We start from the raw sequence: 17,717 nt of genomic DNA, 5'->3' as shown, positions 1-17,717 counted from the left end.
TCAAGGATTTAAGAACTCACCCACCATCTTCAAGTCACTGCGTGAGGACCTGGATGAATACCAGGCTAACAACCCTGATGTTACCCTTCTCCAGTATGTAGATGACCTCTTGGTGCCAGCCAAGGACCAGGCAAGCTGCCTAGAAGGGACCCTGAGGCTCCTACAAGTCCTGGGAGACCTAGGGTACTGAGCCTCAGCCAAACAGACACAACACTGGAGAACTGAAATGACCTACCTTGGCTATATCCTGAAAGGAGGGCAACCCTGAGAAACTGTTCTCAGCATTCAAGTCCCAAACAGTCGCCACCAGGTAAAGGAATTCCTAGGGTCACAGGATATTGCAGACTCTGGATCTGAGGCTTTGCAGAGATAGCTAAGCCCCTTTATGAAGTCACAAAAGAGACTGAGAACTTTAATTGGACCTCAGAACAGCAACAGGCATTTGACAAGTTGAAGCAGGCCCTGATGTCAGCACCAGTCTTGGGGTTGCCAGATATTACTAAGCCCTTTCACCTGTTCGTGGATGAATGAAAAGGGATTGCCTAAGGAATTCTGACTCAAACATTGGGCCCCTGGAAATGTTTGGTAGTGTACCTGTCCAAAAAGTTGGACCTGGTAGCAGGCGAATGGCCCCCTTACCTGCGCACTATCACAGCTATGGCACTGCTTGTCAAAGACACTGATAAGCTGACATTGAGCCAGAATCTGATTGTGACCACTCCCCATGACATTGAAGTAATACTCAAACAGCCACCAGATCAATGGTTGAGCAATGCTCCCATGACCCATTATCAGATCCTGATGATTATCCTGCCTGAGTTGTCTGCCAGCCCCCTGCCTCCTTGAATCCAGCAACCCTCCTGCTGGATCCAGAACTGGAACAGCCACTGTATACTGTGAGGAGATCTTGGCTCAGGTACACAACACCCAACATGGTGCCAAGCACACTTTGTTCACCAATGGGAGTTTTGTTCATGAGGGTCAGAGGAGAGCAGGTGCAGCAGTGATCACTGAGATTGAGGTAATTTGGGCTCAATCCCTCTCCCTGGGAACTTCTGCTCAAAAGGCTGAATTAATCACCTTAACCCAAGCCCTTACTCTGGGCAAAGGACTAGCCATCAATATCTACACGGACAGTCAGTACGCCTTTGCCACTGCCCATGTGCATGGAGCCATATACCAAGAAAGAGGGCTCCTCATGGCTGAAGGAAGAACTATTAAAAATAAAGAAGAAATTTTACAGCTCCTTAAAGCCTATGGCTTCCCAAGAAGCTGGCCATTATCCACTGCCCCAGACACCAAAAAGGAACCACCAATATGGCCAGAAGCAACAACCTAGCTGATAAGACAACCAAGAAGTTGCATTGCAAAAGACAACAGCCACCATCATGGCAGCTATTTTGCTGGAGCCACCCAACCCAAATTTGCCAGAGGAGCCTTATTATACTGAAGAGGAAATAAAATGGGCCAGAAATCAGCCCATGAGCCAATATTTGAATGGTTGGTGGTATTCAATAGATAGTAAGCTAGTCTTGCCCAATTCCTTAGCCAGAGTTGTTCTCAGGCAAATTCATAGAGTCACTCTTATGGGGGCAAAAAGAATGGTTGGTGCAGTAAGACAATCTAGAGTGATTTTTAAAGACATGCATAAGACTATTGATGACACTGTGACCAATTGCAAGGCTTGTCAGTTGACCAACACCACCAACAATCCACAACACCCAGGATCATGCCTGGGTGTTTTGAGATAAGAGACCTGGAGCTTACTGGGAACTTGATTTCACAGAAATTAAGCATGGAAGGTATGGATACAAATATCTACAAATATCTATTAGTGCTTGTGGACACCTTCTCAGGATGGACAGAGGCCTTCCCCACCAAGGACAAGACCACACAGGTAGTAGCTAAGAAATTATTGGAAGACATTTTACCCAGGTATGACTTTCCTCATAAGATAGGGTCAGATAATAGACCGGCTTTTGTGTTGAAGGTAAGTCAGAGTGTAGCCAAATATATCAGGGAAGATTGAAAATTACATTGTGCTTACAGACCCCAAAGTTCAGGACAAGTAGAGAAAAATGAATAGAACATTAAAGGAGATCTTAACTAAATTGACCTGGGAGACTGGCGGTGACTGGGTGATGCTCCTACCCTTTGCCCTGTATAGAGTCAGAAATTCTATCAATTAGGACTGACACCTTTTGAAATCATGTACAGAATGCCAGCCCCTAATCTTTTTTTATTCTTTATTAATTACACTTTATTCACTTTGTATCCCCCCCCCCGTGGTTCCCTCCCTCCTCCTGTCCCAATCCCTCCCTTCCTCCACCCTCTACATGCATGCCCCTCCCCAAGTCCACTGATAGGGAAAAGACCTTCTTTTCCTTCCTTCTGGTCCTAGTCAATTAGGTCTCATCAGGAGTGGCTGCTTTGTCTTCTTCTGTGGCCTGGTAATGCTGCTTCCCCCTCAGGGGGAGGTAATCAAAGAGCAGGCCAATCAGTTCATGTCAGAGACAGTCCCTGTTCCTATTGCAATGGAACCCACTTGGATACTGAACTGCCATGGGCTACATCTGTGCAGGGGTCTTAGGTTATCTCCATGCATAGTCCTTGGTTGGAATATCAGTCTCAGGAAAGACCCCCTGTGCTCAGATTTTTTGGTTCTATTGCTCTCCTTGTGGAGATCCTGTCCTCTCCAGATCTTACTGTTTCCCACTTCTTTTCTAAGATTTCCTGCCCTCTGCCCAAAGGTTGCCCATAAGTCTCAGCATCTACTTTGATAGTCTGCAGGGCAGAGCTTTTCAGAGGTCCTCTGTGTCAGGCTCCTGACTTGTGCCCTCTTTTCTCCTTCTTCTGATGTCCAGCCTCTTTGCCTTTCTGGATAGGAATTGAGCATTTTAACAAGAGTCTTCCCTCTTGATTAGTTTCTTTAGGTGTACAGATTTTAGTAGGTTTATCCTATACTATATGTCTATATGAGTGAGTATATACCATGTGCATCTTTCTGCTTCTGGGATAGCTCACTCAGGATGATCTTTTCCAGATCCCACCATTTACCAGCAAATTTCATGATTTCCTTGTTTTTTATTGCTGAGTAATATTCCATTGTGTAGATATACCCCAATTTGTGCATCCATTCCTCCACTGAGGGGCATCTGGGCCAGCCCCTAATCTTAAATCTGATGCCATTACTGAAATAGATGACGATGACTTGATCCCAATGCGCTCATAAACATGTTTGTCCTAAACTGTGTGCTCTCTATGAGGCAGGCCCGGTTCCAGAACCCCACAAGTTCTAGCCTAGAGACTGGGTCTATGTGAAGTGGTTCCGACAAGGCACATTAGAACACAGATGGAAAGGGCCATACATCATTGTACTGACCACTCTGACTGCCATTAAGATTGACGGGATCACTACTTGGATTATTTGCATGCAAGGCCAGACAACCCATTCTCAACCCAAGAAGACTGCCTGACTCCTGCTGCCCCAGAATGGAAAAGGATCTTCACCACTCTAGCTAAAATTATCACATTCATGATGGGAGCACTAACTGTATGTATATCATGCCAGCTAGGTTTAATGCTGGGGACCTCTAACCCTCACCAGCATAGAAACCTAACTTGGGCAGTTAATAGGGGAATCCATGGAGAAGTCAAAGTCTACATCCTGCTTTGCTCCACTTGGCACTTGGTTCCCTGGCCTTGCATTTGACTACAGAGATCTTATCACCGGGGCTGTTATTAGCTACCTAAGAAAGGCAGACTTTATGTCTGCCCCCATAGGGCAGGGACAGTTGGCAGAAATTATGATTTTTACTGTAAAGAATGGGGATGCGAGACAACAGGTGAGGGTTCTTGGATAAAGACACAGATCCCTATATCTGGCTAAAATGTGATGCTACTAGCCTTAGCTGCCAAATAAATGATGGGACTTGGAAGGACTACTGTATCCCCCTTCGATTAGCCTTTACTACAGAAGGCAAGAAGCAAGATTGGAAAACAGGAAAAACTTGGGGACTCAGAATACATGCCCCAATAGAAAAGGATCCAGGGGCTCTCTTTACAGTAAGGCTTTTTGAGGCAGCCCCTATGCTAGACCCCCCTGTTGCTCTAGGTCCTAATCAGATCCTGGCAAATCAACCACAACTCTCATCTGATTTGGAATTCCATCCTAAGGCAAACAGACCCAGATCCCCTAATCAGATCCGGACACCCAAGCCAACTCCAAAACCTAGGACAATACCTACTCTTTCCAGCTCCACCCCTTTGTACTTAAAAGAAGATACAGATCCCTTATGGTCAATGGTGGTTAGTACTTTCTAGGTCCTAAATGCCTCCAACTCTGACCTCACCACCTCCTGCTTGTTATGTTACAACCCTAAGCCTCCCTTTTATGAAGGCATTGCTCTAAGGGTGGCCTACAGCTTCTCAGAGAAGCATTCAGCTTGCAGATGGTCCCACAGGGGCCAACAATAACCCTTCAGGCAATTACGGACAGGGGACATATATACGGACAGCCCTGCCATCTCACCAACATTTATGTAACAAAACTGAACCCAGAACCCACTCTAAATGGAGTATACACCCCGAACAGGCTTGTTGGCATGCTCTACTGGGGCCATCCCTTGCATGTACGAAGTGATTGATATATTTACCCCAATTTTATATTCTAGTTCTGCCGGCCCCCCACATATCCTACTACCCTAGAGAAATATTGCTAAAAACATTAACAAAGGAAACAGAAGAGAACCTTATAAGACAAAAAAGGGAACCTGTTTCTTTGACCTTGGCCTTAATTTGGGGGGCCAGCCTGGCAGGAGCAGGGTTGCAGCGCAAGAAAGAAATTTTAACAGTCTCAGAGCAGATATAGATACAGATATTCAATGCCTGAAAAGGCCAGTCTATCACTTAGAACAAAACGTAGACTCCTTGGCTGAAGTTGTGTTGCAGAACAGGAGGGGATTAGATCTACTATTTCTGCAACAAGGAGGACTTTGTATAGCATTGGGAAAGGAATGCTGCTTTTGTGCTAACCACTCTGGAGTTATTAAAAAGTCTCTGGCTAAGGTAAGAGAAAGCTTGGAGCACAGGCAAAAAGGAGGGGAACATTCCAAAAGCTGGTATCATGCTGTCTTTGATTCCTCCCCATGGCTGACTACCCTCATTTCTACATTAGTTGGGCCTCTAGTTATCCTATTGCTCCTATTGATCTTTGGCTCTTGTATTATTAACAAATTCTTACAGTATGTTAAGCAAAGGGTGGGGATCATTTAACTAATGGTGCTATGATCACAGGACCAAAGATTAGCCATTAATTAAAGTGACAGCAATCTATGATTTTTCTGTTTAAGTAATAATTCTGTTCCTAGTCTGTATCCAGTTCAATAGGTTTTCACTTAATGGAGCCCATCTGGAAATCACCTACGTAAGCTGATGGATTTGCTGATAGCCACTTTGTATCCCAGCTGTAGCCCACTCCCTCATTACCTACCAATCCCACCCACCCTCCCTCCCACATCTCCTCCCTACCCCTTTCCAAGTCCACTGATAGGGGAGGTCCTCCTCCCCTATCCTCTTAAAAAGGGGGAAATGAAAGGTCCAAAGTTTAAATTAGAGTTTAAATTTTTAAAAGTTTAAAATTAGGGCAGCATGATTGAAGTCCTCAGTAAAAGTTTAGACAAAAGACCAGGTTAATTAAAACATGTCCAGCCCACTGCAGGGAGTATTCGGGCTTGACCACATTCCTTCCTACACTTAAGAGATATCATTTCCTGACAACCCATCCAGATGGCCCCTAACTTGTGACCACAGAGTGTGCTAATTGTTCTTCCCTAGCAACAGTTAATCAGCACATTCCAGGCATTACTCATGATCAAGCACTCTCCAAACAACTGGGCCAGAACCATTTTATGGTCTTGGTGCCTAAAGTAGACCCCCCCCAACCAAAGCTTGGAGCCCCTACTTGCATTTCCCCTCCCCCTTTAAGAACCCTGTTCCCCTAGAGCTCAGGGTCATGCCCTCCTGCTTTAACAGAGAGATTTCTATAGCCTAAACTCGAGCTTGTAACCAATAAACCCTCATTTGCATCGGATTTAGCTCCCGGTGATATTTTAGTCTTGTGATCTGGGTACAACAATACCACCTGCCTTTTACTGTGTTTTCCATGCAGAAGAATTGTGAGTGTGTGTGTGTGTGTGTGTGTGTGTGTGTGTGTGTGTGTGTATACAAAGGCTAGGATGCCTAACAAAATGATTGCCAGGTTACTCCCATCTATTTAAAAAAATGGAACGTTGCTATAACTATGGACTCTTTCCAGACCTAACTATGGCATGTGAATACATGCATACTCATTTGCTTTATCTTAGTTTTCTCACTCCAGATGACAGGAAGGAAGCAAGTGGAAGCAGCAGGGTTCTTTCAGGTTAGAGGACAAATAGGAATCATTAAAAAGTGACCAATGACATTTGACAAAGAGGACAAAAGATAGGTATTATGCCAGCCTACCATGGATGTCCTCATTTCCTCAGGACAATTCATGAAGACCCACTTGCCAGAAGAGGTCACCCAAATATTACTTTAGTTTTCCACCTATTGGATGGGAACCTGCTTTACACATGGCACAGGTCTGTGGGCAGTATATTTCTGTGCTGGGGCCCCTTCATTTATTTTATGTGTATGGGGTGAGGACATGTTCCACAGTCTGTGTACGAAGAGTCAGAGAACAAATGCATGTGTCCTTTCTCTCATTCTAACATATGGGTCTCAGGATTGTAACTGGTTGTCAGGATCACTAGCAAGTGTTTTGCCTTTTGAGCCATCTCACCTCACTGGCCCTAGGTGATTTGTTTGTTTGAGACATTGTTTGGCTGTGCATTCCTGGCTGCCCTGGAACCTACTATATAGAACAGCCTAGCCTCAAACTCACAAATATCTGCCTGTCTCTGACTCCCTAGTGCTGGCATTAAAAACATACATCATCACATCCAGCCCAGATGACATTTATTTTAATTTCTTTTAGGTTTTGAGATACTACATGTATATATAATGAATATATATATATATATATATATATATATATATATATATATATATATATATAATATGTACATATTCTTTCCCATTTCTCTCTCCAAACCCTCTCATATACCCTTCCCATTCTCCTTCAAATTCATGGCCTCTTTTTTCAATAACTTTTATTGTATGCATACAGGCATATATATTCTTGAATATAATCTTTTCTGTCCATATATTACTTGTATATTTTTCAGGGATGACTATTTGGTGTGTTCTTCCTGGGGAAGACCATCTCTCTCTTTTTCACCTGTCCTCTGTAGTTATTTGTGTAGGTTTCAGTTTGGCATATTCATTGGGGTCATCCTTGTTCAGCTTGCATATCAACAGTCATGTTAGTGAAACTTCATGGGTGTAGTGTCTAATGTTACTAGGAGACAAAACCTCATAACAAACTCCTTGATCCTCTGGCTCTTAGAATCATTCCACTCTTCTTCCACAACTGTACCTGAGCCTGAATCTGTGGGAGTGTTTGTAGATACAAAAACTGTATTTTTCTCGGGTATGTCAATCTCTTGGTGATTTACATAGACCCAAAGTGTCACCTCCTTGCTCCCACATTTTTCTGGCAGTATCTGGTCCCCCTACAAATTTAGTACAATGTCCCTGCCTCTGGGAAGCCTTCCAGACTCTGCAGGTGATGTTCCTTTCTTCTCCTTTGGCCTCCCTTAGACATTAAGCACTGCATTGCACCTGTCTTATTCTGAGCTGCCTTCCCCATCTGCCTGGGAGTTGCCTGGAGACCACAACTCCTCATTGCTCACTGGGGAGCCTTGGAGCCCAGTGCCAGCCTGGGAAAGCCAGGTACTCTATAAGAAGATAGATAGGAAAGGGTGGAAATGACAAAGTGTACTCCCCACCCCAGCCTTGGAGAGTGTCAAACCATGAATTCCCCTACATAAAACTTCATAAGCACATAGTGTGTCAAATGTGTGCCAGTAGGTGGCAGAAAAGAGAAAGTGTTCTGACCTATGAACATCTGAATGATTAGGAGGCTAATATTTCCTGGAAAAAAAAAAAAAGTGAGCCTGAGATGACCAGCAGTCTAGCAATTCGGGACAGGCTCCCAGGTTGGGGAGCAAGCTAGAGACTGCTAGCTCCAAGCAAGAGTGAAGTGGAGACAGACTACCCCATCAGTGGGCCAGGTGAGGAGTGATCTGCACCATGTGGCCCAGATCTGCACCATGATCTGCACCATGTGGCCCAGACAGGAAGCTAGCCTGAGATGATCACCAATCTGGTGCCATGCATGCCTGGTGGTGTGAGTGGGGGAAAGACCATGCCAGAGATGACCCCTGTCCAGGCCCTAATGCACAAGCTGGGCATAGCACTACTGAGACCACTCCTACAACAACTCCAGACACTCAGAGACACTGGCACCACTAAAAAAAGAAAGTGGTGGAGATATGGAAGAGAAAGAGAAACAGAAGGAAGAGCACAATGAAGAGGCAAAACTAGAAACTTGAAGGTAGTAAGAAACAGGCTGACATGAGTAGCTGGTGATGCCACCTGGAACCATGGTGGAGTCCGAGCCTGTGCTGCCACTAGGGGCCATGTCTGGGTCTTTGGCCCTGCAGGAGCCTGCTATCACCCTGCTCTGGGCTGCCAGGTGGGGACATGTTGATGTCAAAGGGCTGTGCAGAACTGGCCCTAGCCCTCACCTGGGCATCACAGGAGAGATGGCCCTGGGAGCATGAAAGCAGGAGAGCTGACCCCACCCCTACCCACCTGAAATACTCTGGTAGGCCCACACAATGCAGTTGTGGGTGAGCAGGTGCTGAGGATACAAGCATGGGAGAGGTGGCCCACCACAGGTCTGTTGTGGAGACCTCACCATGGGCTCTGTACCTCACCTGGGCAGCACAATAGAACTGGACCTGGATGTGGGGGTTGCAGGTGATCCAGCCCCAAGGGTATGTAGAACACTGAAAAAATGTACAGGATACATTATGATGCTACATGATATAAATATATAAACACACAAAAAGAGAAAAGGAAAAACAAGCCCAGAGCAGTATGTTAATAAGATGCTCTCATGTTTGAGCTTAAAAAGCATTAGGTCTAGTCACAAGCAATCCACAAACCTCTTGATTCCTGAGATACATGCACACAAATTTAACACTCAAATTTGTTCTTTTTGTATTTTCAGAATGTTCCAAAATGAAAAACTTGGGAAGTAAAGTGCCTTTGGTTATAGTTCCCGGGAGTCTCCTTGTTTTAAAGTTTTCTGTGCTGTGCTGTTGCATTTCTTCACTCTGGAGTTCCAGATGAACAGCTGGAAAATGACAAACCTGTTGCCCCCTTCTAAAACCACACCCATCTTTCTTTGACTAATGTTACCATCACTGAGTCAGCTTTCTAAGTCAGCCTTCCAAGTTGGTGCTGGGAGCTGTACTGCACTGAAGCACTCAAGCCAGGGAGAGGAGGAGGCAGCTGTTCAGGGGTGTGGGTGGGATCCCAGAACCCACATCTAATAGGACTGGAGGAATTGTCTGAAAGGGTCAATTTTTTCTTTCCTTTTCACATTTTTCTTTCCTCCTTCATTCCTTTCTTCTTTAAAAATGCATGTTCGCGTGTGCAGGTGCGTGTGTGGTAGATGCATGTGTGCATGTAAGTGAGCACGCCCATGCACAGGCATGTGGAGGCCAGAAGATGCCCTCAGGTGTCCTCTCCATCATTCTATGCTATATTCCTGAGAGTACCTCACTGAACTTGGAGTAACTGCCAGCAACCCCTCCTGTCTCTGCGTCCCAAACCCTCAGCACAGGGATCATTCAGCTTTATATGTAGGTACTGGGGTTCAATGTAAAATTCTCATGTTTGTACAGCAAATGCTCTTACCCACTGAGACATCACTCCAGCCCCTCACATACACAATTTCTGTCTGCCTGCCTGCCTGTGTCCTGCCTACTTTCCTTCCTTTCTTTGTTTTCTTTCTTTCTTGAACAGTCCCTCATGTGTCCTAGGCTGCCCTCAAACTCTCTGAGGATGACCTTAAACTTCTAATCCTCCTGACTCTACCTCACAAGTTCTGGGTATTATGGGCATGCATCACCAGTGCCTAGTTATATGTGGTCCTAGAAATCAAGTTTGTGGCCTGAAACATGCTAGGTTTGGTGGTTTGAGTGAGAATGGTTCCCATAGGCTTATGTAAACATTTGGTCCCCAGCTGGTGAAACTGTTTGGCAAGGTAATGGAACTTTTAGAATGGGAACCTTGCTAGAGGACATACATCACTGAGGGTGAGCTTTGAGAGTTTGTAGCCTTACCCAACTTTATGCTCTGTGCTTTCTGTGTATGGGGTTGAGATGGGATCTCTCTGCTTCCTGCTCTGGCTGTATACCATCATGCCTCACCTGACATGGTGAACTCTCCCTCTGGAACCATAAACCAAAATAAACTCTTTCTTCTCTAGGTTAATTTTGGTCATGGTGTTTCATCATAGCAACATGAAAGCAGCTGATACACTAAACAAGCAATCTACCAATTGAGCTGTGGACCCAACAGACTACTTTTCGGAACACCTAATATAGGAGTGGTGGATTTGAGAGGCAAGTAATATACAAAATTCACAACTTAAGTGATTATTTGGACAGGGAACATGGCTCAGGGGTAAAGTCCTGCACAAGAATAAGGACTTGAGTTCAGACCTCAGCACCCTATAAAAGGCTGCTTTTGAGCCAGGCTTTGATGACACACCCAAACAGACAGAACACAGGCAGGTCTCTGTGAGTTTGAGGGTAGCAGGAAAATGAAAGATGGGGATGAGCAGTGTATAAGGACCTGTTTATAGAAAGAAAGAATCTTAAAGACATTTTATATTTCAATAGCATTGATGAACAAAAAGAAGCAAGACAAAAACAAAACTTCCTAAAACTTGCAACTTGAACCTTTTGGAAAAATAATTCTGTACATTGTTTGAAAGGCTAGAGAGATGATTCAATGATTAAGAGCACTTGTTGCTCTTGCAGAGGACTGAGGTTTCAGAACCCAGCATCCTCATGGTGGGTCACAACCACCATAACTCGTTACAGAGGATCTGATGCCCTCTTCTGACTTCTGAGGGTACTGGGAACACACATGGTACATCTGTATACATTTGGGCAAAACACTTAAAACATTTAAAGGGAAAGAGAGACCAGTCTCCCTGGCTGGCCTGGAACTTAGTTATGTAAATATTAAACTATTTTAAAAGAGTATTCATGTGTAATACAGAGCCCTGATGTGCCTACTTATCCACCAAACCACTGGGTAAACCAGAGAACCTCACAATGCATCTTTAGTGTGCCACTATCACCATTCTCCAATAATGAGACACACCAGCCTCCTTCTTATATGACTTTATAGACTGCACCAGCCCCACTGAGAGCCCTTTAGAAAATTTCGCCCAAATCAAAGAGAAGTTCGAAGATGAAGCTGCAGCATATCAGGGGGAAAATGGAGAATGTGGCAATCCTGCAAGCTGTCCTTTGTCTTGTAGAGTCCATGCTCAAGACTAGGAGGACCAGCTAGGAATGGTCCTACCTCCCTCCGGGGGCCTGAGCTGTAACTCACGCTCCAGCTGCTCTGCAGTCAGGGTGCCCTGGATGGCTTCACAGCCAGGGTTGAACACGGAGTAGGCGCTCTTCTCCCCTTCTTTCTTCTCCTCGGGACCCCGAGTCCCTACATACATCCAATAGAACATGGACAGGACAAAATAAGCCAGGCCAAATTCCAGTTCCACAAACAGACCCAACAGGACCAACCAGAGGAGAACCTTCAAGAAGGTGATGTTGGTCAGGAAAGACTGGCAGCAGGAAGAAGGCAGAGGAACCGCAGTGCTCTGAGGGGGCTGCTGGCCTGCTTCCTAGGACATAGAAGCAAACAGAAGTAAGAATGGGAGGTCAGTGGAGCTGAGAGGATTCAAATCAATTGGAAAAGGGAGGACTTACTGCTCTAGGAAGGCTGTTGAATGACTGTTTTCTATTTTCTTGCCTTCCTCTCTAAAACAATCACTGGCAGAGAGCTTAGCTTTCCTGGTCCAAACAAATCAACACTGATCAGCACACAGCAAGATGTGACCCCACAAAAACTTGGCACCGTTGAGATGGGCTGCATTCATGGAAGCCATTTCTTCAGTTTAGTCAGCTGCTAACAAAACCTAATTTGTGTCCCTGACAGAACCTGACCAGTAGCTGATAATGCAGCAGGTGCAATACTTGTCTCCTACACAGTGAACACACATTTGCTGATTTTATTAGATATCCAAAATATCCAGAGTAACTCAATTCCAAAATGGAGTCCATCCCCAAAACAGGAAACAAAAACCCCTTTCAAATACTTTATGAAAAAAAAAATTACCAAGCTATGGTCACTGGCCATTACCCCCTCACCCAACTCCCATCGTACCCAGATTCTCATCACTATACCCAGGCCTGGGAAGCACCTCCTAACTAGACTCCTTCCCTCTTATTTCTCTCCAGTCTCCAAGCCAGCCTGTGTATAACTGATTGATGAGTTCTCTACATCACCTTCACCTTGCAGCCCACACAACTTCAATAAAATCCCGTTGCCTGCATGTTAAAATCTATACCCAGTGTCAGATGCTAAGGGAATTCCCTGGTGTGTGGGTGGCTTTCGGAGCTTTGCCTGTTCTCTACTATTTTCTAAGCGTTTAAGAGTCTCTTTCTGACACATAGCAAGAAATGGGTTTTATCTTGTAGCCCAGAATATGGGAGCAATGGAAACAAATTCAGCACTGCCCACCTGGAAAAGCTCTCTTGATTCCAAATTATTCAACAATTTTTAAAGGGAACAAGATCCTAGGTTGACTGTACAGCCATGAATGAGTCATGACTTGCATCTCAAAAAAATAAAAGCCTAAAGATTTCCTGCCCTTTTTTATTTAATTAGGTGCTCTAGGGGGAATGGTAGGGTAAAGGGTTGAAAGATGAGCAAAGTTCACGGTAAACAAACTGTCAAAGAGAACAAACATGGAGGCACGTATGGAAATTCCTCTGACTGAGAATTGTATCTAGTGCTGATTCAATTTGCAGCTCTGACAACAGCCATGTGCATAGGCATTTATGGTTGTACATTGCTCATAGATATGGCTTAGAGAACATATTTCCATGCCTCCACTAGCAAGTGGCTTCCTACCTGAGAGGTCTTTCCAGAGAGAGACAGAAAGAAACATACGCAGAGGCTGCGAGACATATAGAAAGCATGATGATACTGTGTGCCTCATTTCAATTGATTTCCACCTTTATTTTTGATACAGGATCTCTCACTGAACCTGGATATCACCAATTATGATAACCTAGCTGAAGTTCCTCCTGTCTATCACCTCACTGCTAAATTTTGATGCACCAAGCTTGGCTTTTTATGTGGGGAAACTCAGATTCTGAACTCAGGTTCTCCAAACAGCACATTTGAGCCAGGCATGGTGGTAAACACCAGAAATCCCAGCACTCTGTGAGGCAAAAAGAAAGAAGAGGAGGAGGAGTGGGCCCTTTGAGCAAGGCTGGAAGGCTGGGAGTTGCAAACCAGAATGGAGAATGAACCCCCAGGACTGAACTACCTATAAGGCCAAAGATTCTGGGATTAAATTCCAAGGGAGTAAACAGTTACAAGCAGAACCTTATGAATTGGGGAAACTACTTTCCTTCAAGAAAACTTTGGGCAGAGGAAGATGAGTAACATGAAATTTATCAAAGAATACTAAAAAGAAAGTATTACAAAATAGATGGCTAAAGAAATCTCCAATGGGCTCAGTATACATTACAATAATTAGGAAGAGTTGGATTGCAACTTAGAAAAAATAACTTTTATTAATAAGAATTTTTATACCAAGGCAAACCCAGGAAGAGTAATAGGAAAAATAGACCTAAAGCCAAGTCTCTTAAGAAAGGCGGGGTGATTAATGCCAGTCCCATCCCAGTGTTGCCTCTCATCAATTTCTGGGTTTTTATAAAGGAAGCTTTCTCTTGGGTTGAGCATCTCTGGCCTCAATTCAGTGATTTTATATTCCTTTGGAAATGAAATATACAGTCAAAAGCACTTTGTGTGGTTAGACATAGTTTTTAAACTGGAACAGGGGAAAGGAGGGGAAAAGAGGAGGGGAGATGTATTCTCAAGCCTCTGTTTGCTGATGCCTAATCCACAACAGTTACCCAAAGACAACTAAAGTTGTGCAAACTGCACTGAAGGAAAAGGAGGCTTCACCCTCCTTACCTTTCCCTTCAAGTAAGTGGGAAACTTGAATACTGTAGAGAGAATGTGAAGTCAAAACTGAGCAACTATACCTTCTTCCTAATTAAAAGAAAATTCCTTAAACTAGAAACTGTGTAGTTGTTGGGGGCACTAGGAAAACCGGAAATGTAAACTCGCAGACGTATCTTCTCCATGGAGGAAATAAAATACCTGCTTTCAATCCAGAAAACTAACAGTGGATATTGTTAATAAGTTGGTAATATTTTGCTATCTGTAGAGCCAGACCTCACCCAGAATAATTATTCTAGACTTTATCCTTTGCTCCCATTCTTAGGGGAGATGTCACATGTACTTTGTACACTGCTGACCTCTATGCTGTTTCAATCAGAGACCATACCAGATTCTAGACCCTTAAGCTACAGAACCCATCTTCAAGGTCACATGTACTTTGCAAAGGAGTTTCTATGTAGTCACACCTGAAGCTTTATTATACACCTGGAATTGAAATGATTGTTTTCTGGAAACCTTTTCCCAAATTCTATTGTGTTTAAATATAAATACAATAAACCACCTGGCATCAGACTCCCTGAAATATGATCCAGGTAAATGAAGTCAACCTGAAAGAAGTTTTCATTCTCATCTCTTCAAGGTTCCTTGCTTGCCCTAATACCTGCAGGGACCCTTCATGCAGTAATAGATCAACTTAAAGGAGATGATTTTAATGTGAGCAAGATAAGCTGTTCTGGTAAAATGTGATTTTGAAGCAGAGTGGGTTCTTTGTTTCTGACATGAAGTCTTGCTTATGTAGCCCAGAGCACCTTCATAGTCACAATCTGCCAGCCTCAGACTCCTAAGTGCTATGATTACTAGCATGCACCACTACTCTACCACTTTATTTTGGGGAGGTGGTCCTGATGATGGAACCTAGGGCCCTGAACATGTCTGTAAAGTACTTTACCACTGATTTATAGTCCTGTATTCATGTATCCATTATCCTGGTGCTAGAGGTCAAACCTGGTACTTCATGTACATAAGAGAAACACTCTGCCACTGAGCTACAACTCCAGCTCTTCAACTTTTTTTTTTCTTTTTTCTTTTTCCTTTTAATTTTGAGATAGGATGAAAGTCAGGCCTTGAATTTGTAATACCCTGCCACAGCCTCCTAAGTAGATAGGATTACAGGCCTTCACTACTAAAGGAAATCCCTCACCCTAAAACCAGGGCCTTAAAACAGGCCAAAGACTTCAAGACACCTGCCACTCAGGAAAATTCTAGAAAATTCCATAACATACACTGGAGTGCAGAAGTTGACAAAAAAAGAAACAGAAAAGAAAAAAAGCAAACTGACTTTATCTTTCACCCTGCAGCCCAGAGGTTGAACAAACTGACTTATCTGCCACACTAAAGTTTCAAAAAGCAGCTTATCCAGAAAAGCAGTTTCTGGGTCTGATGAAGCCATGCTCTCCCCGTTCCTGACCCTACATGGCACATGCTCCTGTACCCTCAGGTACTGAGCAGCAGGGTTTGGGTGTGCCAACTTCTCAGACCAGTAAGGCTGCTCTCAGCTGACTTCTTACAGTTCCCTGACCCAGCCATATGTTATGTATTTATTACGCTTACAAGAAACAAAGGTCTTGTGGCTGCTGAAAAGCATAGTGTACCGTTCATTCCTTGTCAACTTGACCCAAACTAGAGCCTTCTGGGAAGAAAAAAACCTCAACTGAGAAATGAAATTGCCTATAGGCAAGTCTATATCCTGTAAGCTAAAATAACCCCTTTCTTCCCCAAGCGGCTTTTCAGTATGGTGTTTACCACAGTAACAGAAACCAACCCAGGGAGATTTTCCCCTGGGAGTGTTTCATAGTTCCACCCAGGCTTTCCAATCTCATTGACAAATCCCCTGGCCAGGATAGTCCTGAGTGACGACTACATAAAGACACAAAGAGCTATCATCCTAGCCCAACTTTTCTTTGATCAACTGAACTTGAATACTGTCTGTATTCCAAGAGTGGCGTGGAAGCCTCTGTACACCACCACTGGCAATTACAGTCGCCACACTTCAGAACGTTTTGTAACCAAACCCCATTTCCCACATGCCCGACCCTGCTCAGCTTCAGAAATGAGTTGTATTCACGATAGGATGGTCATGGTCTCAAACCCTCTTAAGGTTTGAGGTTCCCCCTCCAAATCTAAAACACAAGCTACCTGCGGCACTGGTACCTCAACTCAAGGTGTGAATAAAGTGAGGCCTTAATTACTGCCACTTTTGATCAATGACTAATTAGACCTTTTACCCTCCACTAGCAGTGGACTGCGGCTGTGTCCTTAAAGCCATGTGGACTCTCTGCTAGTAACTCGCAGTGCACAACTCAAGCGGGAGATGCTTCTTTCTTCAAGGTCCTTAGACCTTCGCTTTCTCTTTGCAACGAGTTGCTGCATAGGATTGTGTCTGGGAAGAAAAATGTCAGGGCCACTTGTCACGTGCTGACACACACTGAGGAAATGCGGTGCCCAGCCACTGGACAGACGAGGAGAGAGCCCGCAGGACAGGGAAGGGCTTTGAGCGCCAGAAATCGTGGGTGTGGCTTGTGCGGAGCGAGGCGTGGCCCGCGCAGGTAGCCGAGCTTCAAGGGCCGGTCTCTCTCCTCACCTGAGCCTGGTTGGCCCGCACAAGGGCCGGGCTTGCTTTCCTCTTCAGGAAGCGTCTCAGCCAGCCTGGGGCTGGCTTCGGGGTCGCCGCCTCTGGCTCCGCCTTCGCATCTGAGATCTGCTCGCCCAGCCTCGACGAGGAGGGCTGGCCCACCAGCCCGGCCCGTTTGCGGGCCTCCCGGAACTCAGCTAACCGCTGTTCCATGGCGCGCGCCCGGGCCCGTCCTCGGCCGCCGTGCGCCTGCGCAGGCGGCGTTCTGTTGCGCCTGCGCGTTGCTGTTGCACCGGCGGGAATTTTCCAAGACTGTGACGTCGGGTGGCCCTCTTGTACCTGGAGCAGCTCTCTCTGCAGACGCTCGTGGATGGAGTGTCCATCTTCCATTGTATGCTCCTGGCTGTTGACCGGACCGCAGAACTAAGTTGTGACGTGTTGCGCCTCGTCTCAGCGCACTTGTCTTCAACATCCGGCGTCAGGTTCCGTGGAGCCAGTGGTCCTCACCATAGAAAAGGCGATCTCAGAACGTGGGAGGAGGCCTGTGGTCTCTGGGAAGTTCCCCGTGTCAGGAAAGCAAGATGCTTCCTACCTTCTTCCTCTTCCTGGGGTATGCTAGTCTCACTAAAGGTTGCACACACCTCCAGTTAGTTTGGAGAGAGATGTACTGACGTGACAAGTCAGGAATGTAAAACAGACGAACTTACTGGGGTTCAACTTAAAATACAAAGCTAGAAGAGGAGGTCAAAAGATTTAAGAGCCGGGGTAGGAGGGAGCCGGACTGAAACAGTCAGTGTCTTCTGGCCATCATAGG

At 45.0% G+C, this 17,717-nt stretch overlaps 1 protein-coding gene across 1 annotated transcript; it reads right to left on the bottom strand.

The window, feature by feature from the left end:
* Positions 1-11,395: 11,395 nt before the first annotated feature.
* Saysd1 (SAYSVFN motif domain containing 1) lies at positions 11,396-17,141 on the bottom strand. Its single transcript, XM_055605720.1, has 2 exons — positions 16,913-17,141; positions 11,396-11,917 (listed from the first exon to the last, which is right to left on the bottom strand). Exons 1-2 carry the CDS (start codon positions 17,114-17,116, stop codon positions 11,567-11,569), a joined length of 555 nt encoding a protein of 184 aa, XP_055461695.1. The 5' UTR covers positions 17,117-17,141; the 3' UTR covers positions 11,396-11,566.
* Between the last annotated feature and the right edge of the window lie 576 nt (positions 17,142-17,717).

The sequence above is a fragment of the Psammomys obesus genome, unplaced genomic scaffold, assembly GCF_907164565.1.
Source record: "Psammomys obesus unplaced genomic scaffold, mPsaObe1.curated_primary_1811, whole genome shotgun sequence".
Lineage (NCBI taxonomy): Eukaryota > Metazoa > Chordata > Mammalia > Rodentia > Muridae > Psammomys > Psammomys obesus.
This window is presented reverse-complemented; position numbering and strand designations above follow the sequence as displayed.